General features: G+C 39.0%; 1 protein-coding gene across 1 annotated transcript in view; it reads left to right on the plus strand.

Moving 5' to 3' along the window:
* Positions 1-24307, plus strand: part of CPNE8 (copine 8) — a 336603-nt gene that overhangs the window by 74199 nt on the left and 238097 nt on the right. The window contains exon 4 of the mRNA XM_055396464.2: positions 11473-11576. Coding sequence (XP_055252439.1) covers positions 11473-11576 — 104 coding nt within the window. The remainder of the gene's footprint in view (positions 1-11472; positions 11577-24307) is intronic.

The raw sequence follows: 24307 nt of genomic DNA on the forward strand, positions 1-24307 counted from the left end.
GATTTAAGTTATTAGCCAAGACCTAAACTTGAGTTTGAGCAAACTTCAGGAGATAGTGAAGGACAGGGAATCCTGGTATGCTGCAGTCCATGGGGGTTGCCAAGAGTCAGACATGACTTAGCAACTAGACAAAACAACAACAACAACACAAATTTCATTTAAGTCATGAAGATTAATCACTTGGTTGATAGTTAATAATTCCACCCTCTGGGTAAAAATGAGCATTTTATTCTGTAAGATGAACTGTCATAATTTATATGTAAATTTCTTATTATGACAGTTTGCACTTTTTATGAGGAAGCTTCCACAAACCTCTTATCCTTATTCCTTAGAGGGCAGAGAGAATGAAAACCTTAATCATGAAAAACTAACCAAACTGATCGCATGGATCACAGCCATGTCTAATTCAAATGAAACTATGAGCTATGCCATGTAGGGCACCCAAGACGGATGGGTTACACTGGAGAGTTCTGACAAAATGTGGTCCACTTGGGAAGGGAATGGCAAACCACTTCAGTATTCTTCCCTTGAGAACTCCATGAACAGCACGAAAAGACAGAAAGATATCACCCTGAAAGATGAACTCCCCAGGTTGGTAGGTGACCAATATATACTGGGAAAGAGTGGAGAAATAACTCCAGAAAGAATGAAGAGACAGAACCAAAGTGAAAACAATGCCCAGTTGTGAATGTGATTGGAGATGGAAGTAAAGTCCGATGCAGTAAAGAACAATATTGTATAAGGAAATTGGAATGTTAGGTCCATGAATCTAGGTAAATTGGAATTGGTCAGACAGGAGATGGCAAGAGTGAACATTGACATTTCAGTGAATTAAAATGGATTGGATTGGGTGAATTTAATTTGGATGACCATTACATCCACTACTGTGGGCAAGAATCACTTAGAAGAAAAGGAGTAGCACTCAGAGTAAACAAAAGAGTTCAAAATTCAGTACTTGGGTACAGTCTCAAAAATGACAGAATGATCTCTGTTCATTTCAAGGCAAACCATTCAGTACCACAGTAATCCAAGTCTATGCCCCAACCACTAATGCCAAAGAAGCTGAAGTCAAATGGTTCCATGATGACCTATAATATCTTCTATATTTAACATCCAAAAAAAAAAAGTTCTTTTCATCATCAGAGACTGGAATGCAAAAGTAGGAAGTCAAAAGATACCTAGAGTAACAGGCAAATTTGGCCTTAGAGTACAGAATGAAGCAGGGCAAAGGCTAACAGAGTTTTGCCAAGAGAACGCACTGGTCATAGAAAATACTGTCTTCAAAAACACAAGAGAAGACTCTACACATGGACATCACCGGATGGTCAATATAAAATCAGATTGATTACATTCTTTGCAGCCAAAAATGAAGAAGCTCTTTACATTCAGCAAAAACAAGACCAGGATCTGACTGTGGTTCAGATTATGAACTCCTTATTGCCAAATTCATACCTAAATTGAAGACAATAGGTAAAACCACTAGGCCATTCAGGTATGACCTAAATCAAATCCCTTAAAATTACACAGTGAAAGTGACAAACAAATGCAAGGGATTAGATCTGATAGACATATTGCCTGAAGAACTATGGGCCAAAGTTCATTACATGGTACAGGAGGTGGTGATCAAAACCATCCCCAAGAAGAAAAACTGCAAAAAGGCAAAATGGTTGTCAGAGGAGGCCTTATAAATAGCTGAGAAAAGAAGAGAAGTGAAAGGCAAGGGAGAAAAGGAAAGATATATATATCTGATGAGGAATTCTGAAGAATAGAAAGGAAAGTAAAGCCTTGCTAAGTGAACAATGCAAAGAAATAGAGGAAAACAATAGAATGGGAAAGAATAGAGATCTCTTCAAGAAAATTGGAGATACCAAGGAAAGATTTCATGCAAAGATAGGCACAATAAAGGATAGAAATGTTATGGACTTAACAGAAGCAGAAGATAAGAAGAGGTGACAAGAATACACAGAACTATACAAAAAAGATCATAATGACTCAGATAACCATGATGGGGTGATCACTCAGTTAGAACCAGACATCCTGGAATGCAAGGTCAAGTGGGTCTTAGGAAGCATCACTATGAACAAAGCTAGTGGAGCTGATGATATTCCAGCTGAACTATTTCTAATCCTAAAAAATATTCTCTGAGAGTGCTGCAGCACTTGCCAGCAAATGTGGAAAACTCAGCAGTGGCCACAGGACTGTAAAAGTGCAGTTTTCATTCCAATCCCAAAGAAAGGCAATGCCAAAGAATGTTCAAACTACCACACAATTGCAGTTATCTCACACACTATCAAAATAATGCTCAAAACTCTCTAAGCTGGCTTCAACAGTATGTGAACTGAGAACTTCCAGATTTTCAAGCTGGATTTAGAAAAGGCAGAGAAACCAGAGATCAAATTGTCAACATACATTAAATCATAGAAAAAGCAAGAGAATTCTGAAAAAGAAAAAAAAAACACATCTATTTCTGCTTTATTGACTACATGAAAGCCTTAGACTGTGCGGTCACAGCAAACTGGAAAATTCTTCAGTTCATTTCAGTCACTCAGTTGTGTCCAACTCTTTGCGACCCCATAGACTGAAGCATGCCAGCTTCCCTGTCCATCATCAACTCCCAGAACTTGCTCAAACTCATGTCCATCGAGTCAGTAATACCATCCAACCATCTCATCCTCTGTCATTCCCTTCCCCTCCCATCTGCAATCTCTCCCAGCATCAGGGTCTTTTCCAGTGAGTCAATTCTTTTCATCAGGTGGCCAAAGTATTGGAGTTTCAGCCTTAGAATCAGTTCTTCCAATGAATATTCAGGAGTGATTTCCCTTAGGATGGACTGGTTGAATCTCCTTGCAGTCCAAGGAACTCTCAATAGTCTTTTCCAACATAACAGTTCAAATGCATCAACTCTTTGGCACTCAGCTTTCTTTATCCAACTATCCCATCCATACATGACTACTGGAAAAACCATTGCCTTGACTAGATGGACCTTTGTTGGTAAAGTAATGTCTTTGCTCCTTAATATTCTGTCTTGGTTGGTCATAACTTTTTTTCCAATGAGCAAGTATCTTTTAATTTCATGGTTGCAGTCACCATTTGAAGTGATTATGGGGCCCCCAAAATAGTCACTGTTTCCACTATTTCCCCATCTAATTGCCATGAAGTGATGGGACCAGATGCCATGATCTTAGTTTTCTGAATGTTGAGTTTTAAGCCAATTTTTTCACTTTCCTCTTTCACTTTCATCAGGATGCTCCTTAGTTCTTCTTCGCTTTCTGCCATAAGGGTGTTGTCATAATTTTCCACAGTTTGCTGTGACTGACACAGTCAAAGTCTTTGACGTACTCAATAAAGCAGAAGTAGGTGTTTTCTTGGAACCCTCTTGCTTTTTCGATGATGCAACAGATATTAGCATTTTTGTCTCTGGTTCCTCTGCCTTTTTTAAATCCAGATTGAACATCTGGAAGTTCATGGTTCACGAACTGTTGAAGCCTGGCTTGAAGAATTTTAAGCATTACTGTGCTGGTGTGTGAGATAAGTGCAATTGTGCAGTAGCTTGAGCATTCTTTTGGCACTGCCTTTCTTTGGGATTGTATTGGAAAATTCTTAAAGAGATGGGAATACCAGACTACCTTACCTGCCTCCTGAGGAATCTGTATGCAGGTCAAGAAACAACAAATAGAACAGGACATAGAACAACGGACTGGTTCCAAATTGGGAAAGGAATATGTCAAGGCTGTATATCGTCACCCTGCTTATTTAATTTATATGCAGAGTGAAGTGAAGTGAAAGTCGCTCAGTCATGTCCGACTCTTTGCGACCCCATGGACTACACAGTTCATGGGATTCTCCAGGCCAGAATACGGGAGTGGGTAGCCTTTCCCTTCTCCAGGGAATCTTCCCAACCCAGGGATTGAACCCAGGTCTCCCGCATTGCAGGCCGATTCTTTACCCGCTGAGCCACAAGGGAAGCCCTTGTGCAGAGTACATATACAAAAAGCCATATGCAGAGTACATCATGCAAAATGCCAAGCTGGATGAAGCACAAGCTGGAATCAAGAATTCCGGGAAAAATACCAGTAACCTAAGATGTGCTAACACCACCCTATGTCAGAAAGCACTGGGATGGTAGCTGTGGTATAAAATAAATATTTCAGTTTAAATGTTAATTGTGAGGACCCTATAAGAAAACCACATGTATAAGTCAACAAGATAGCTGTGTGCATGAGTCTTTGTTGTTGTTGTTCAGCCACCATGTCATGTCTGACTCTTCGTTACCCCATAGACTGCAGGATGCCAGGCTTCCCTGTCCCTCACCACCTCCTGGAGTGGTGCCCAAGTTCATGTCCCTTGAATGTGTGATTCCATTCAACCATCTCATCCTCTGTCACCTTCTCTTTCTGCTTTCAATCTTTCTCAGCATCACGGTCTTTTCTAATGATTCTTCAGGTCATATAAGGTAGCCAAAGTATTGGAGCTTCAGCTTCAACATCAGTTCTAAGAAAGAGTATTCAGGGTTGCTTTCCTTTAGGATTAACAGGTTCGATCTCCTTGCTTTCCAAGGTATTCTCAAGAGTTTTTTCCAGAATCACAGTTCAAAAGCATCAGTTCTTCAGTGCTCTGCCTTCTTTGTCTTCCCTGATAGTGCAGTTGGTAAAGAATCCACCTGCAATGCAGGAGACCACAGTTTAATTCCTGGGTTGAGAAGATCCACTGGAGAAGGGATAGGGTACCCGCTCCGGTATTCTTGCCCCTTCCTTGTGGCTTAGCTGTTTAAAAGTCTGCCTGTACTGAAGGAAACCTGGGTTTGATCCCTGGGTTGGGAAGATCCCCAGGAGAAGGGAAAGTCTATCCACTCCAGTATTCTGGCCTGGAGAATTCCATGGACTATTATATAGTACATAAGGTCACAAAGAGTCGGACATGCCTGAGTGACTTTCACTTCACTACCTTCTTTATTTTCCATCTGTCACATTTGTACATGACTATTGGAAAGACCATAGATTTGACTATGTGGACCTTTGTCAGCAAAGTGATGTCTCTGCTTTTATTTATTAATTTTTTTTGGTTTTTAAACTCAAACAAGCTTTTAATCGGAAATTTTTAGGTGTTACACACACTCCTACATAATGAGGAAGGGGGATGCCTTGCCTAAGGACAACTTACAAAGATCACAGCCTGCCTTCTTTGAGAAGGAAACTCAGTGATTCTGTGATGGCTTCAGAGAAATTCCAGCCCTGGGAGGTGCTTTCCCTTAGTTCCTCCAGAACAGGAACCCCACCTACTTTGTTTTGTTTGTTTTTTTGGATGAGCATATATACATCAGTGAATTTTTTTTATTTATAGAAATTATATCAAACTCTATGCACTATTGTAGCCTTCCTCTTCATTTTTTAAATTTTTTTTTTAAAATTTATTTTATTGGAGGCAAATTACCTTACATTAATATATTGGTTGGTTTTGCCATACATTGACACGAATCCGCCCCGGGTGTACATGTGTTCCCTTTCTTGAACCCCCCTCCCACCTCCCTCTTCCCCATATCCTCCCTCCAGGTCATCCCCGTGCACCAGCCCCAAGCATCCTGTATCATGCGTCGAACCTGGACTGGTCACATATGACAATATACATGCTACAATGCTGTTCTCCCCAATCATCCCACCTTCACCCTCTCCCACAGAGTCCCAAAGACTGTTCTATATACCTATGTCTCTTTTGCAGTCTCATATACAGGGTTAAGGTTACCATTTTTCTAAATTCCATATATATGCGTTAGTATACTGTATTGATGTTTTTCTTTCTGGCTTACTTCACTCTGTATAATAGGCTCCAATTTCATCCACCTCATTAAAACTGATTCAAATGCATTCTTCTTGATGGCTGAAAAATACTCCATTGTATATATGTATGAAAGCTTTCTTATCCATTCATCTGCAGATGGACATCTAGGTTGCTTCCATGTCCTGGCTATTATAAACAGTGCTGCAATGAACATTGGAGTACATGTGTCTCTTTCAGTTCTGGTTTCCTTGGTGTGTATGCCCAGGAGTGCGACTGCTGGATCATATGGCAGGTCTATTTCCAGTTTTTTGAGGAATCTCCACACTGTTCTCCATAGTGGCTGTACTAGTTTGCATTCCCACCAACAGTGTAAGAGGGTTCCCTTTTCTCCACACCCTCTCCAGCATTTATTGCATGTAGACTTTTGGATAGCAGCCATTCTGACTGGTGTGAAATGGTATCTCATTGTGGTTTTGATTTGCATTTCTCTGATTATGAGGGATGTTGAGCATTTTTTCATGTGTTTAAACCTCTGGGACACTGTAAAAGCAGTGCTAAGGGGGAAGTTCATAGCAATACAGGCACACCTCAAGAAACAAGAAAAAAGTCAACTAAATAACCTAACTCTACATCTAAAGAAACTAGAAAAGGAAGAAATGAAGAACCCCAGGGTTAGTAGAAGGAAAGAAATCGTAAAAATTAGGGCAGAGATAAATGCAAAAGAAACAAAAGAGACCATAGCAAAAATCAACAAAGCCAAACCTGGTTCTTTGAGAAGGTAATAAAATTGACAAACCACTAGCCAGACTCATCAAGAAACAAAGGGAGAAGAACCAAATCAATAAAATTAGAAATGAAAATGGAGAGATCACAACCAACAACACAGAAATACAAAGGATTATTAGAGAATACTATCAGCAATTATATGGCAATAAAATGAATAACTTGGAAGAAATGGACAAATTCCTAGAAAAGTACACCTTGCCAAAACTGAACCAGGAAGAAATAGAAAATCTGAACAGACCCATCACAAGCACGGAACTAGAGGAAGTAATCGGAAATCTTCCAGTAAACAAAAGCCCAGGTCCAGACGGCTTCACAGCTGTCTCTGCTTTTAAGCAGTGTCTAGGTTTGTCATAGTTTTCCTGCCAAGAAGCAGTCTTCTAATTTCCTGGCTGCAAGTCACCATCCACACTGATTTTAGAGCCCAAGAAGAGGAAACTGGTCATGCTTCCACCTTTTCCCCTTCTATTTGCCATGAAGTGATGGGACCAGATGAGATGATCTTAGGTTTGTTTTTTTTTTAACATTGAGTTTTAAGCCAGCTTTTCCACTCTTCTCCTTCACCTTTATAAAGAAGCTCTTTAGTTCCTCTTTGCTTTCTGCCATTAGAGTGGTATCATCTGCATGTCTGAAGTTATTGATATTTCTCCCTGCAATCTTGATTCCAGCTTCTGCTTCATCCAGGCTGGCATTTTTGCATGATGTGCTCTGCATATAAGTTATATAAACAAAGTGACATTAAACAGCCTTTTTCATACTCCTTTCTCAGTCCTGAGCCAGTCAGTTGTTCCATACAGGGTTCTAACTGTTGCTTCTTTTATGGCATACAAGTTTCTCAGGAAGAGAGGTAAGATGGTGTGATATTCCCATCTCTTTAAGAGATTTCCACAGTTTGTTATGATCCATATAGACAAAGGCTTTAGTGTAGTAAGTGAAACAGAGGTAGTTGTTTTTCTGGAATTCCCTTGCTTTGTATGATCCAGCAAATGTTAGCAATTTGCTCTCTTGTTTCTCTGCTTTTTCTAAACCCAGCTTGAACATCTGGAAGTTCTCAGTTCGTGTAATGCTGAATCCTAGCTTAGAGGATTTTGAGCATAACCTTAGTAGCCTTGGAGATGACTACAATTGTCCAGTGGGTTGGACATTCTTTAGTACTGCCCTTCTTGGGAATTGGGATGAAGATTGAACTTTTCCACTCCTGTGGCCACTGCTGGGTTTTCCAAATTTGCTAACATATTGAGTGCTGTGCTTTAGTAGCACCATCTTTTAAGATTTTAAATAGCTCAGCTGGAGTCCATCACCTCCACTAGCTTTATTGGCAGCAGTGCTTCCTCACACCCACTTGACTTCACACTCCAAAATATCTGGCTCTGAGTGAGAGATCACCATTGCAGTTATCTGGGTCATTAATATCCTTTTTGTACAGTTCTTCTGTGTACCCTTTCCATCTCTTCTTGATCTCTTCTGCTTCTATTAGGTCTTTACTGTTTCTGTCCTTTACTGTGCCCATCTTTGAGAGTGTTATACATTTGCTAATTTGATATGTTTTGCTTTGGTCTGAGAACCATCTTGCCTCCTGGCAGGACAAAGGCTGGGAGGGCCCTGATTCTCTCTGATTCAGATTTTTACTTCTTGACCTCTGCACTGCTTTTGTTGGGTGCGTGGGTTCCCCTGGGTTATTCGGTACATGTCTTATTCCCATTTCTTTAAAATTAAAGACCAAGGATAGGCTTATTTTTTTAATCTTCCCAGGGCCTAATATATTCTATGCTGAAATAGAGAAGAGTCCTAGAAAGAATGAAAGTAGATTTTGTAACCAAAGTGGGTTAGGTTGGGACACTATACATCAGTTTTCTCATCTTTAAACAAGAATACTAATACCTACCTTGCGGAGTTATGATAAAGATTTCAAGTAATGTGTGAAAAGTGCTTAGAACAAAGTAAGTGAAAGTGAAAGTGTTAGTCTCTCAATTGTGTCTGATTTTTGTGACCCCCATGGACCATAGTCTGTCAATGGGAATTCCAGGCAAGAAAATTGAAAGGGGTTGCTATGGGGGGAGAGCAAATTAGCCAAGATGGCTGTTCAGGCTCACTCACCTCAGTTCAGTTCAGTTCAGTTCAGTCACTCAGTCATGTCCAACTCTTTGCGACCCCATGAATCACAGCACACCAGGCCTCCCTGTCCATCACCAACTCCTGGCATTCACTCAAACTCACGGCCATCAAGTCGGTGATGCCATCCAGCCATCTCATCCACTGTCATCCCCTTCTCCTCCTGCCCCCAATCCTTCCCAGCATCAGAGTCTTTTACAGTGAGTCAACTCATCGCATGAGGTGGCCAAAGTATTGGAGTTTCAGCTTTAGCATCAGTCCTTCCAATGAACACCCAGGATTGATCTCCTTTAGAATGGACTGGTTGGATCTCCTTGCAGTCCAAGGGACTCTCAAGAGTCTTCTCCAACACCACACTTCAAAAGCATCAATTCTTCGGCGATCAGCTTTCTTCACAGTCCAGCTCTCACATGCATACATGACCACTGGAAAAACCATAGCCTAGACGGACCTTTGTTGGCAAAGTAATCTCTCTGCTTTTTAATATACTATCTAGGTTGGTCATAACTTTCCTTCCAAGAAGTAAGCGTCTTTTAATTTCATGGCTGCAATCAGCATCTGCAGTGATTTTGTAAATACTATGTAACAGCTGAGGTCATTTGTAGCACTGCACAGGTGCCACATGAGGTACTGGCTTGGTCACAGTTTACTTTGTGCTATATGGATATATAAGCTCCACCTTAGAGCAGCAGGCATTACTGCTGCATCACAGCTGTGTCCGTTGGGTCAGCCATGAGAAGATAATATAGTATGTCTACTGCTACAGCTGCTGTATCAGCCAAGAGTGAATACTGTTATGGCCTCTGTGCCAGCCAGGAGAGAGGTTTGTGTTATGTGAGGTTATGCTATGGCTGCTGCTTTGTCTGCTGTGTCAGCCAGGAGAGAATAAATGTGTCTGCAGTTCCTACCTCTCCTGGAGTCTTCCAGCCTTTTACTTCGTGCTTTGACTACCATGGGTTCAGCAAACAGTACAGACAGTGTGAACAGCAAGACAATTGGCACTGTGAGTAGTATCAGCAATACAGTTGCCATTCCAGTACCCAGGGGATCATCCCAAACCAGGGATTGAACCCATGTCTCTCACATCTCTCACGTTGTCAGGCAGATTACCATCTGAGCCACCAGGGAAGAACGAAGTAAAGTACTCAATAAATGGTGACTGTAATTACTATTATTGTTCAGATAAATGTTTAATATTTTTGAAATGTTGAATTAGTTACCTGGGTTATGATTTCCCTTTATGGTTTTGTTCCAAGATATAAAAGCCCAATGCATAAGCTTCTGCAACCTAGTTCTTTTTTGGATAGTTAGTAATAGCCATATTGAATCTTCATCATCAATATTTTCTGTCATAGTTTTATTAACACAGTTTATGTGATAAACTCATGACCTTAACGGTGGATGAATAATTTTCTTGTTGTTTAGTCACTAAGTTGTGTTGGACTCTTTTATGATCCTATGAACTCTAGCCTACTAGGTCTTCCATCCATGGGATTTCTTAGACAGTATTCTACTGGACTAAGTTGCCATTTTCTTCTCCAGGGGATTGAACCTGGGATTCAGTCTTCTCCCTGGGATTTCTGGCCTAGGGACTGAACCTGCATCTTTTGTATTCTCAGGCAGATTCTAGTTATTTTCTTATTCCTAATAAAAAGTTTTACTTTGAACTTTAGTAATTTAGTTTTCTGATAAGACAACATGCATCATATTTTCATGGGGTGCTCAAGATGCGAATAAATAACTCATTGGGAAAGACCCTGATGCTGGAAAAGATTGAAAGCAGAAGTGGACGACAGAAGATGAGACAGTTGGATGGCATCACTGATTGGACGGATATGAGTTTGAGCAAGCTTTGGGAACTGGTGATGGACAGGGAAGTCTGGCGTGCTGCAGTCCATGGGGTCGCAAAGTTTCAGACATGACTGAGCCACTTAACTGAACTGAAGTGAACTGATAATATTGTTCAGAACTAATTGTTAAGATTCCCTCTTTAGAATTCCATGTCAGTAGAAGGGGAAGAAGTAAAGCCAAATACAAATAAAGAGACATGAGATTTGTATTTTTGATCATCTTTGAAAGCAGTGCAGATGACCTTCCTTCACGTTGCAAAGAAAGAGTACTATATATGGAGTTTTGTTTATTGGTTTCCACTTACCCTAAAATGGAAAAGCTTATTTTTTTTTTAAGCAAAAATAATACAGTAGCTTAAAAACATGCAATAATCATAGGTCTCATTCTGACTCTCTAGATACTTTAAGAATTAAAAGAGAAGGAAACAAACAAAACAAATGACTGAAGTGTGTAATATATTATAAGAAAGTTCTTCCCAGAACATAGCTAAGAAACTATTCTATGTAGAGGACTGCTTGATTATAACCTGAATATGAACACATATTCTTACAGCTGTGCCCTCCAGTTGTAAGAATATGCATTTGTTGGACTAGTTATGCACTAGGTCAAGAAGAATATTTGTAATAAACTAAACGTAGAAATAACTTCTTTTGAACGGAAAAGCATTGGCTTTCAAGTGGGGGGAAAAGTGAAGGAAGTATTACAGTTGTTATGTGCATTTTCAGAAGCTGCTTTTCTAATAAATTTGAATGAACTCAGGGCTCATTTTCTGAATTCCCTGGGTGTTGAAGAGGGATGATTTGATCTTTAAAACCTTTTCTGAAGGACTTTATCAAGCATTTCAATATTTATTGTGTTTTCAAGGAAATATATTAATAATAAGTTCTATACTGCAATAAGTAACCATGAAAAGCTTGATTTTTAACCTCTCTTTTTTTTTTTTCTCAACAGTTTGGAAGAACTGAAGTAATTGATAATACTTTAAATCCTGATTTTGTAAGAAAATTTATTCTGGACTACTTTTTTGAAGAAAGAGAGAATCTTCGTTTTGATTTGTAAGTTCCAGGAAAACTTGTATTTGGGAAAAAAAAAGATTTTTAAAGACTACATTCATAACATGATGCTGGGTGCTATGGTTGTACTAAATAGATATTAGCAGGAAATCAGATTAAATCTGTTTAGAGTGTGGCCTGAGCACTGTCCCCAGCACTGCTTTACATATAAATTATTTGTTATTTATTAAAAATATATATATTTTCAACTTTACCTTGTTGAAATGCTGGGTGGAATATACGGGCATTCTTTCAAATCCTCCAGTGGAATAGGTGTCTTACAAATTCTGCATATACTCCAGGGGGATCCTCATATATTTCCATGGCTGACTTTCTCAGATCTTTAGATTTCTCTCAGTTGATTCTTTTACATGGTGTGTGTGTGCATACTCAGTCATGTCTTGACTATTTGCAACCCCATGGACTGTAGCCTGCCAGGCTCCTCTCTCCATCAGATTTCCCAGTCAATAATACTGGAGCAGGTTGACATTTCCTCCTCCAGGGGATCTTCCCAACCTAGGGATTGAACCCGCATCTCCTACATCTCCTGAATTGGCGAATGGATTCTTTACAACTGAGCCACCTGGGAAGCCCCATATTACATGGATCTTTACCTAATTATGGCTCCTTTTATTTGCTCATGGACTCATATTTCTAAACTTAGGCTGCCAAAGCTAAAATTTTTTAATATTCTTGTTATTTTGATACTGAATCAGGCATATTAGACTATTATCTTTAAATTCAACTCCCTGTCCACAGAGAATCTGGAATCAGTCTATAATTGAGATATTACACTTTTGTTCCCCAGAGGTGAACTGTAGTGATTGTTGAAGGAAATATATTGAAAGGGAAAACTATAACATGTATTACAGTATGTGCTTTATATATAAAAATAACCAGAGGCTTTATGAACATCACAAGTATTTAAAAAGAAAAATGTCTTAGGTAGCTGAAAACAATATAGTACACACACTGCAACAGTTTATAGATATTTTTGATAACAAAAGCTATCAGAGTCTTATTTGAAAATGCTATAATTTTCCTCCTAATGAAAAACAAAGGTTCTTTGCTGTTAGCAGTCTTTCTCATTTTCCTCTAAAATGTGTGCAATAAAATAACCTGTAGTGTTTCTGTTTAAAAAAGGAGAATCTTATACCACTCCCTTTCCTCATGAGCTGTAGGAGTTCTAAGTATTTATTATTTTATCAAACAAAGTTTATTATGCCCCATTTGGTTGTTATTTCCTTGAAACACTTTTCCAAATAATAAAAATTAAGTTCCTGAGAAAAAGTTTAAATGTGGAATGTAATGATTCTCTGACCCTGTTTATCATGGTGATTGCATATAGCGTTACTATTTAAAAACAGACATATAAATCATACAGAACATGGTTTCATTCTTCCATTGTTCAAGGCCTCCATAGGAATCGTTTTTAAGAAATTTCCTTCTTTCTCAGCATGGTACTCCCTTAATTTTTATCAGTTAATTTCAGATCTAACTTTATTATGTTAGTCAGTATTTCATGATTCTTTATTCTCATTCTTTATTTTCCTTTCTCTTTTATTCTCTTTCTCAATTATCTGTATTGTTTTCTTCATTTAAGAGAAATACATTCTTATTATAAACTTTAAATAATACAGGCATTTATAAAGTGAAAGTTCCCTGTTACCCCAGCACCAGAACACACACATACCCACAAACAACCAAAACTGTAAATGCTTTTGCAGAACCTTTTCTTTAAATATATTCCTGTATATGGAATCTAAATATGTTGAATATCTCAAATACTTTCTAGTCACTTGTATTATTTAGATATCTTTCTATGCCATCTATATCTATATAGATATTCTTTCTAATGGTTGTATAATTTTCATTATTCAAAGAAATTCAGTTTACTTATCCAGACATTTACTGATGAACATTTTGGCTGGTTCTATTTCACTATTACATGTACTCCTGCAGTAAGTATTTTTTTACAGAAACATTTTGCTGATTCCTTGCGTTTTCAGAATATATACTACTCAGTCATATTTTAAGATGATATGATATGGCCAAGACTGCTTCTAACCTTTGAGACCACCTTAAAGATCATATGTGCTTTGTTGGTTCTTTAAACTCCTTGTCTAGATATTTGCTCTGATTTTTAGAATCATCCTTCTGTTTTCTTTTAGTTACTATCTATCATCAGGTCCCTGTCATCATCATGAGCAGCTGCTGCCAGGGGACTCTACTCACTCATTTTTCCACAGTGTCTCATTTTGCCCCTCCTTTTATTGGTTTCTTAAGTTCATGTCATTTGACATTCATAATGGTGACTATTATAGAATTATACAAGTAGAATGAAAAGAAGGGAAATGTTGGTCTCAAAGGAGTATAGCAATCAAATGCAAACCGGTAGATTAGAGAGCAAAATTTAAGAGCTGGACAGGTCATTCTGGAAAGAAGTAGGTAAACAATGATTTACCTGAACACAGATGGTGATCACATGCTCATCTCTACTGAACATGAGATGAAGGAAGCTAATGAATTTTAAGGAGTTTTCAGTAAGAAAATAAATTTCACTGAATTCAGTGTTGGTTCAGTTCAGTCACTCAGTCGTGTCTGACTGTTTGCGACCCCATGAATCACAGCACTCCAGGCCTCCCTGTCCATCACCAACTCCTGACATTCACTCAAACTCATGTCCATCGAGTTGGTGATGCCATCCAGCCATCTCATCCTCTGTCGTCCCCTTCTCCTCCTGCCCCCAGTCTCTCCCAGCATCAGAGTCATTCCCAGTGAGTCAACTCGTCCCATGAGGTGGCCAAAGTATTGGAGTTTCAGCTTTAGCATCAGTCCTTCCAATGAACACCCAGGATTGATCTCCTTTAGAATGGACTGGTTGGATCTCCTTGCAGTCCAAGGGACTCTCAAGAGTCTTCTCCAACACCACACTTCAAAAGCATCAATTCTTCAGCGATCAGCTTTCTTCACAGTCCAACTCTCACATGCATACATGACCACTGGAAAAACCATAGCCTTGACTAGCCGGACCTTGGTTGGCAAGGTAATGTCTCTGCTTTTTAATATGCTGTCTAGGTTGGTCATAACTTTCCTTCCAAGGAGTAAGCATCTTTTAATTTTATGGCTGCAATCAGCATCTGCAGTGATTTTGGAGCCCAAAAAAATAAATTCTGACACTGTTTCCACTGTTTCCCCATCTATTTCCCATGAAGTGATGGGACCAGATGCCATGATCTTTGTTTTCTGAATATTGAGCTTTAAGCCAACTTTTTCACTCTCCTCTTTCACTTTCATTAGTCATTTCAATATTATGTCTGTTTTGCTAAATATCATTTCAAGAGTTACTTTCACAAATTAATGACTCAAATGAGAACATATTAGGTTTAGGAAGCACTAGATACTTGTACTATATTTGACCGGCTTACCTAGGCATCCTTAGCATGGATAAGGAAGTCTTAAATATAGGACGGAAGTTAGGGCATTGATAGAACTTAATAAACATCTCTAGGATTTTGTCATAAATCAGTAATATTGTTTAACTTGACTGTACATGATTCAGGGAATTTAAAAAAAAAGAAAGCAGAACTTCAGCACACTCACTGATGGAAACATAGAAGAAAAGAATGATTGGATGGATTAATATGTTCGTTACAAACATCTACCAGTTATTTTTAAGCTAAAATAATTATAGAAATTCATGTAGTTTGAGGGTTAGTATGTAAGTTCTGTAAGTACCAGACAAAAAGATGTGGTGTGTGATAGTAATACTACTGCTATTATTTACAGCTTGTAGTAGAATCATTAATATATGTAAATAGATTTAACCAACCCAATAAATTTCTGAGGCAGAGTTATCCCATTGTTATAAAAGAAAATACCAAGGCCTGGATATGGGTTTAACTTGACATGCTCAAGGGTCTGGGCTTTCCAATATAAAGTCAAATTTTGCATAAAAATAGTTAATTTTTTTTTAATCTTCTTTGTAAACTGGCAGAATCAACCGTCTTTCTTATTTGCTTTTGGTTGTCCTGGGTCTTTTTTACTGCGTGAGGGTTTTCACTAGTTGTGGTGAGTGGGGACTACTGCTTGTTGCGGGGCGTGGTCTTCTCAGTGCAGTGGCTTCTCTTCCTGCAGAGTTCTAGGCATGTGAATTTGGTAGTTGTGGGGCATGCAGGCCCTAGAGCATAGGCTCAGTAATTTTTGTTTATGGGTATAGTTGCTCCATGGCATGTGGGATCTTCTTGGATCATTCATGTTCTCTGCATTGGCAGGTGGATTCTTAACCATTGGACCACCAGTGAAGCCCATGCCTGAAATAGTTTATAATTTAATGGTACAAAACCTGAGTTTCTAAAACTTTATGGAGAGTAAATAATTCCTGAACTATGTAATTTTAATTTTCCTCTTGGTTACCTAAAACTAATGAAAGTATTATGTTTGAAGTGTTCTACTTAACTCTGAATATAACAATAAAATATATTTACTCTAACTATGCAAAAGTAGGAATATGTAGGAAAGTAGTATGTTGGATTGGAGAAGGAAAAGGCTACCCACTCCAATATTCTGGCTTGGAGAATTTCATGGACAGTAAGGAGATCCAACCAGTCCATTCTAAAGGAGATCAATCCTGGGTGTTCATTGGAAGGACTGATGCTAAAGCTGAAACTCCAATACTTTGGCCACCTCATGGGACGAGTTGACTCACTGGAAAAGACTCTGATGCTGGGAGGGATTGGGGGTGGGAGGAGAAGGCAACGACAGAGAATGAGATAGCCGGATGGCATCACCGACTTGATGGACATATGTTTGAGTGAACTCCAGGAGTTGGTGATGGACAGGGAGGCCTGGCCAACTGAGCGACTGAACTGAACTAAACAAGAATAAAGAAAGTACCAAAGCAGTGTACATGAATGATATATTTTAACTTCTTCAACTTTTTCTTTTTTCCAAAAAAAAATATAGTATTTCTCATAGGAATTGTATAATGTTTGAAATGTGAGAGCATGTTTTAAAATGTAATTAAATAAGCATCAGTTAGAGGAGGACATGACAACCCACTCCAGTATACTTGCCAAGATAATCCCATGGACAGAGAAGCCTGGTGGGTTACAGTCCATGGAGTCACAAAGAGCTGGACACAACTGAGTGACTGGGCATGCAAGTATCATATAAACTTTTGAATGTAGTTGGTTAATTTCAGAAATTTGAGTCAAGTAATATTATTTGAATTTTATATGATCTCTAAAACATTCAGAAAATTATGACCTGATAAAGGGATACCTGAAGAAGATTATCAAGAAAAGTAACAAATATATTTTATCAGTTTATGCACTATTTTTGATATCACTTTAACATGGAAAGAAAGTTATGACCAACCTAGACAGCATATTAAAAAGCAGAGACATTACTTTGTCTACAAAGGTCCATCTAGTCAAGGCTATGGTTTTTCCAGTAGTCACGTATGGATGTGAGAGTTGGACTATAAAGAAAGCTGAACGCAGAAGAACTGATGCTTTTGAAGTGTGGTGTTGGAGAAGACTCTTGAGAGTCCCTTGGACTGCAAGGAGATCCAACCAGTCCATCCTAAAGGAAATCAGTCCTCAGTGTTCATTGGTAGGACTGATGCTGAAGCTGAAACTCCAATACTTTGGCCACCTGATGTGAAGAGCTGACTCACTGGAAAAGACTCTGATGCTGGGAGGGATTGGGGGCAGGAGGAGACAGCGACGACAGAGAATGAGATGGCTGGATGGCATCACCGACTCGGTGGACATGAGTTTGAATGAACTCCGGGAATTGGTGATGGACAGGGAGGCCTGGTGTGCTGATTCATGGGGTCGGAGAGTCGGACACGACTGATTATTTATTTATATTAATATATTTATTATATTTATTTATTATATTAATTTAAAAAATTTATATTACTTTTTTTATTGAAAAGAAGCTTTTCAATTGCATATTATGGAAGGTTTCAAAATGGCTTTCAGGAGGTTTTTTTAGTTAACTTTCAATGCTGATCAAAAATTGTTATCAGAGAGAGAGAGAGAAAGAGAGAGAATGAATATATATTTCTGGCAGCACTGGCCCAAATTCCTGGAAGTTCTGATTAATCTAAAATTATTATTATTATGGTGATTTGGTTGAGATATTTTAAGGTTAGTTTGTCAGCTATGAGTTGTAAATATCTCCTGCCTGTTTGATTTGATGTATCCTTCAAGAGACATGGTTTCTGTTATTATGCTATTTTTTATCACAGTGCTATGCTTTATCACAGATAAAGTCATAAACTTTATCATTCATTTATTTTGTTATAATTGTTACATGTATAATAGTATAGATACTTCATAATTCTCCTTGTCATAATTGAAAACTTTATTATTGGTAGAACAGTTGTCATTGAGCAAGAAGTGTGGGTAACTGTTTTAGTATGTAGTATTTTCTGAAGAATATGAGAAATCATATATAACTACTTATGCTCTAATTTTTCCATTTGGGTACACCAACAAGGGAGTTACAGGTCTAAATTTGACTTAGGTGAAAAGTGAAAGTGAAGTCATGAAGTCGTGTCTGACTCTTTGCGACCCCATGGACTGTAGCCCACCAGTCTCCTCCATCCATGGGGTTTTCTAGGCAAGAGTACTGGAGTGGGTTGCCATTTCCTCCTCCAGGAGATCTTCCCAACCCAGGGATTGAACCGGTTCTCCCGCATTGTAGGCTGATTCTTTACCATCTGAGCCACAGTAGATGATTTCCCTCCTTCATAAATGAAATGGTGATAATTATGGAATTATCAAAATTCAGTTGAAGCTGAAACTCCAATACTTTGGCCACCTGATGTGATGAGCTGACTCACTGGAAAAGACCCTGCTGTTGGGAAATACTGAAGGTGGGAGGAGAAGGTGATGATAGAGGATGAGATGGTTGGATGGCATCACCGACTCAATGGACATGGGTTTGGGTGGACTCCGGGAGTTGGTGATGGACAGCTGTGCTGCGGTTCATGGGGTCGCAAAGAGTTGGACACAATTGAGCGACTGAACTGAACTGATAATTATGGAATGCATATTGTTATTGCAATCTATTTTTGAAGCTTCTCAACACTTTGAGGGAAAATATGTTCCTTTATTTCTTCCAATAATTGTCCCAACACTGCCAATTTCAGTTTCTCCAATTGGTTAAGTGTCGTCTTAATAATGCCAAGGTCTATCTGCATGACTTTTTAGTCACTTTGTATATTAGAACTATCTCATTTGTTAATCGTTATATACTATTCATTTTAAAACTTTAATCTCAAACTTAATCCAAAACTCTTTGTTTTCTCTCCCTTCAGTTGGAGATAGTCATAGCTACTTACAAGATAGAAGGGGGTTGGAATAGCAGAAAGGTAGGGGAGTTGGGAAGCAGACAAGTGTGTCTTTCTCCTATGTTCTGAAAAACCTAGGCCTTAGAGTGTACTGGCCTCAGGGGATACATATCGAACACTCTGTCCTCCTCACTGTGGAGGAGGAACTAAAAAGTTGCTCACTAGTGCTGAATCAAATCTCAGAGGTATAATTTTGGATGAAGTAGAAAAAAAAATAGCTTTATTGCTTTGCCTGGCAAAGGGGGACACAGAAGGCTCCTGCACTTAAAAACTTGTGTCCTATCTTGGGAAGATTTGGTGAGGAATTTTACAGCAATGGTTCAAGGGTGGTGTTGTTGATAAGATTAGGGTCTGTGAAGGGCCTGTACTCTTCTAATCTGGTCTCAGGTAATCTCTTGATTTGCTTCTCTAGTTCCTTTAGTCTGCCCTTGGGTGGTCTTCTCTGGGAAAAACATCTTCCATTTGTTGAGAGTATTACTTCTATAAAGTGTTTGATGATATTGTTAAGTGGAATGAGTACCCTGCTCCAAGGCTTCACTATTGTTTCTTGGCTGCTCCTCCTCTGTCTTTGCATCCCTTCACTTCCTTGATTAGCAAGTGTGAAATCTGCAGTTTTGGAACTCAGGAAAGGTCATGGAGGTGGGAGTCTGTTCCCTACAAACAAGAAATGGGAGACATTGAAGGCTTCCATACCCAGGAGCCCCACAGGTCCTGCTTGATTTCAAAAAGATGTCATTCTTTGTACCTCAGCTTTCAGAAGGCACTTCCCAGCATTGTCAGCTAACATTCTCTTCCATTGGTAGCCAAGGGTGGACATATTGCTGTTGTTCAATTGCTAAGTCGTGTCCAACTCTTTGCAACTCCATGACTGAGGGCTAGACGCTATCCTCCCCTTCACGCAATCATCGTAGATTTTGGAGCTCCCCTTCACCTTGCTTTGGGGAATGGAAAGAACCTCCTCCTTCCCCTTCAGAGATAGTGAATAGCCTGTCACTTCATGAGTAAGCTTGGTAGAGAAGGGTTTGACTCTGATGAGAGTGACTTACTGGCAGCTCTGAGCTAAGCATGAGGAGGAACTTAGTATCTCTCGTTTTCAGCTTTGGGCCTTAGTTGGAATTTCAGAAATACAGGAAAAATTCCAGTCAACAGCTGTTACCCTCCATTAGAAAACGTAATCATTAGGAGTCACCCAATCTGCCAGTTCAGTATTTTACTAATAAAATTTCAACAGCAGGATGAAGTGGTTTACAAAATTCCTGTTAGTAAATTTAGGCACAACTGTACAATCCTGGGGGTAAACTACTGAACTTTTGCTTTGCAATCTATTCTTTTTTATTTAAGGGGATCATGGCATTCATAGACACATACCCACACTCACACTCTCCATCCCCATGCACACAGATATATTTTTTACCATTTAGGATGTAGTGTTTATGTTCTGACTTATGAGAATTAAAGCCAGTGATATTTTTTAGAAAGTTAGAAGGAAAATTCCCATAAAAGAAAAATTATGGTAATTTTGAAGGCATTGTAATATAGCATATTATCTAAAGCCTTGGGAGTAAGGCTGTAAATTACCTATTTTTGAGATAATAGCATTAAAAAGCTTTGTTAAAGACAATTAAGGAGGATTGTATTTGAAGATACTTAAATTCTTTGTGATGAAAACACAAACACTTCATTTTTGCTTATTGAATTGAACTGAATATACCATGTTCAGTTCTGTTCAGTTCAGTTCAGTCACTCAGTCGTGTCCGACTCTCCGCGACCCCATGAATCACAGAACGCCAGGCCTCCCTGTCCATCACCAACTCCCGGAGCTCACTTAAACTCATGTCCACAGAGTCGGTGACGCCATCCAGCCATCTCATTCTTGGTCGTCCCCTTCTCCTCCCGCCCCCAACCTTTCCCAGCATCAGAGTCTTTTCCAGTGAGTCAACTCGTCGCATGAGGTGGCCAAAGTATTGCAGTTTCAGTCGCTCAGATTTCCCCTTTCAGATTTCCTTTTCCCTTTAGGTTCACCACAGAGCATTGAATTGAGTTCCCTGTGCTATACAGTATGTTATTCAGTACAGTCGCTCACTTGTGTCCGACTCTTTAAGACCCCATGGACTGCAGCACGACAGGTCTCCCTGTCCATCACCAACCCTCGAGTTTATTCAAACTCATGTCCATTGAGCCGGTGATGCCATCCAACCATCTCATCCTCTGTCGTCCCCTTCTCCTCCTAGCTTCAGTATTTCCCAGCATCAGGATCTTTTCCAGTGAATCAGTTCTTCGCATCAGGTGGCCAAAGCATTGGAGTTTCATCTTCAACATCTGTCCTTCCAATGAATATTCAGGACTGATTTCCTTTAGGATTGACTGGTTGGATCTCCTTGCAGTCCAAGGTACTCTCAAGAGTCTTCTCCAACACCACAGTTCAAAAGCATCAATTCTTCAGCACTCACATCCATACATGACTACTGGAAAAACCACAGCCTTGACTAGACAGACCTTTGTTGGCAAAGTAATGCCTCTGCTTTTTTTTTTTTCTCTGCTTTTTAATATGCTGTCTAGGTTGGTCATAACTTTTCTTCCAAGATGTCAGCGTCTTTTAATTTCATGGCTGCAGTCAACATGTGCAGTGATTTTGGAGCCCCCCCCCCCCCGCAAAATAAAGTCTTTCACTGTTTCCACTGTCTCCCCATCTATTTGCCATGAAGTGATGGGACCAGATGCCATGATCTTAGTTTTCTGAATGTTGAGCTTTAGGCCAACTTTTTCACTCCCGTCTTTCACTCTCATCAAGAGGCTCTTTAGTTCTTCCTTCCTTTCTGCCATAAGGGTGATGTCATCTGCATATTTGAGGTTATTGATATTTCTCCTGGCAATCTTGATTCCAGCTTGTGCTTCATCCAGCCCTGCGTTTCTCATGATGTACTTTGCATATAAGTTAAATAAGCAGGGTGACAATATACAACCTTGCTGTACTCCTTTTCCTATTTGGAACCAATCTGTTGTTCCATGTTCACTTTTAACTGTTGCTTCTTGACCTGCATAGAGATTTCTCAAGAGGCTGGTGAGGTGGTCTAGTATTCCCATCTCTTTCAGAATTTTCCACAGTTTGTGGTGATCCACACAGTCAAAGGTTTTGGCACAGTCAATAAAACAGAAGTAGATGTTTTTATGGAACTCTCTTGATTTTTCGATGATCCAGTGGATGTTGGTGGTTTGATCTCTGATTCCTCTGCCTTTTCTAAAACCAGCTTGAACATCTGAAAGTTCACAGTTAACGTATTGTTGAAGACATGTTGGCGAATATACAATGTTATTTCTCCCCAATCCACCCTAAACCCTTTATAGAAACCAGTTCCCAGGGATGATACTTGAGAAGGAGCCAGGAGAGTTATACTTTACCTGTGATATTGCTACAGTTGCTAATTATAATCTTACCTCAAAAATTGTCTTGTTAAGAATTTTTTTTTTGCTAATATTTATAGGCCTTTAGTAGATGTTGGCCCAGGAACGGGGGAGCCTGGTGGGCTGCTGTCTATGGGGTCGCACAGAGTCGGACATGACCGAAGCAACTTAGCAGCAGCAGTAGCAGTAGATGTTGGCAATTTGCTGATTCAGAACTCTAGTTTACAGCTGTTGAGAGTGACCAAACTGCCCTGATATGAAGGAAAGTAATTTGTAACTCTTCTGAGATGGTCATTTGCATCACATAAATTTAAAGCCAGTTTGTTGCAAACATTCTTTACTAGGGAGTAAGTGTACCTTTGCCAAGAATCAGTATACACAGTGAACTGTTTCTATGCTTTTTTTTTTTTGACTGGGATGCTTTTCTTTCTCTGGGAAAACATTCTTGTTATGTGAGAGGGAAGATTTTAATGAGCCATTAAAAAAAAAGTTATTTTTTTGTAGGCAGTGGAGTCACATGACTTGAATTCCTTTTTGCCTCCACCAGTATCTTGTAAGGAAAAACTCCTGGCTTTAGCACTTTCTATAATTACTCACCACCCAATCATTTCTGAGCATTTGTCTTAATTGTCATGCATTTGCATTCACGTGTCTGTTGAGCATAAATGAGATGTTTCTTGGTACCGAAGTATTCAACTGCCGGTAAGGATGTTTCTGAAGAGTTCGCACCTCCAGCCCCCACATTTTAGTTTTCTCTCTAATAATCTTTCTGATAGCAAAAGTGGCAAAATTTGATGTTTTCCTCCTTTTTTAACACTCTGTGCTATCCCCACTTGTATTGAAGCGTGCCATGGTCTCAGACTCCTTTTTTTATTTGATTGAAGGGCCCACAAAGAAATATATAAGGAGGTCAGTGACCTTGTATTCTTGTGTGCAGAGAAATAATCTCAGCGGCCTATTGTCATATGAGGTTTTGGTTCTGTGAAAGAGGCCCTAGATATTCTCATTTGATAATATATTTCTAGCAATGGTTGCAAGTTGTCTGAAAATGGTAACTTTAAAGTATCAGTAATAATTGTGTGTAACATAGAATAGTGCTTTCTTTTTCTTTAAGATGAGCAAAAACCACTTTATCTTATATTACCCATGGAATAAATGAATATTATGAGTGTTTTCAGAAGAGTAGAACTCAATTATATTGTAATGTTTAAAATATCTAATTTTTCAAGGAGAATTAATATTAGGGCTCATTATGCATCTTAAAGTTTGAAAGATTTATGTGTGTAGAATCACATGAAGTATGGCCTTTCCTTGTGCCCAGTTGATTAGCTTTCCTCATAGTAAGGAATGGGGAAGGAAATGGCAACCCACTCCAGTACTCTTGCCTGGAAAATCCCAGGCACAGAGGGGCCTGGTGGGCTACAGTCCATGGGGTCCCGAAGAGTCGGACACGACTGAGTGACTTCACTTTCACTTTCATGCACAGGAATGGGAAAAGAATATGATTTGGGAGAAACACTGAAACCAGTACAAATATTTTCCTATTCAAGAATTCAGCAAATTGATGTTCCTTTAAATGTTCGCAACCTTTCTGCTTTTGAAAAAAAAAAAATTAAGACGAGGGACTAAGTGATAGTGAGTGATATTTTTCCCAGGATCTCTTCAAAAAGTCATATGCTTCCAGTACCATCTGATCAAAAGTAGGAACATAGTAGTCCTATATAAACACATTTTTCTTTCTATAAAATACATGTTTTCCCTAAATCCTATGATTGGAGAAAATTAATCTCTCATTACTTTGCCAATTTCAGAGTTAATAAGAGAATTTATGATATTAAACAAGAATTATTATATATACAAATGAAAGCCTGTTATCAGCACTTTTTTAAAAGAGGAATTTCAGTTTTTAGGGAGGATTATGAATCTATTGATTCACAGAAAAGGGAAGTTTTAAAATTTTCTTATC

Source organism: Moschus berezovskii, chromosome 6 (assembly GCF_049115385.1).
Source record: "Moschus berezovskii isolate FMDL1 chromosome 6, NW_MosBer_1.0, whole genome shotgun sequence".
Taxonomy (NCBI): Eukaryota; Metazoa; Chordata; class Mammalia; order Artiodactyla; family Moschidae; genus Moschus; species Moschus berezovskii.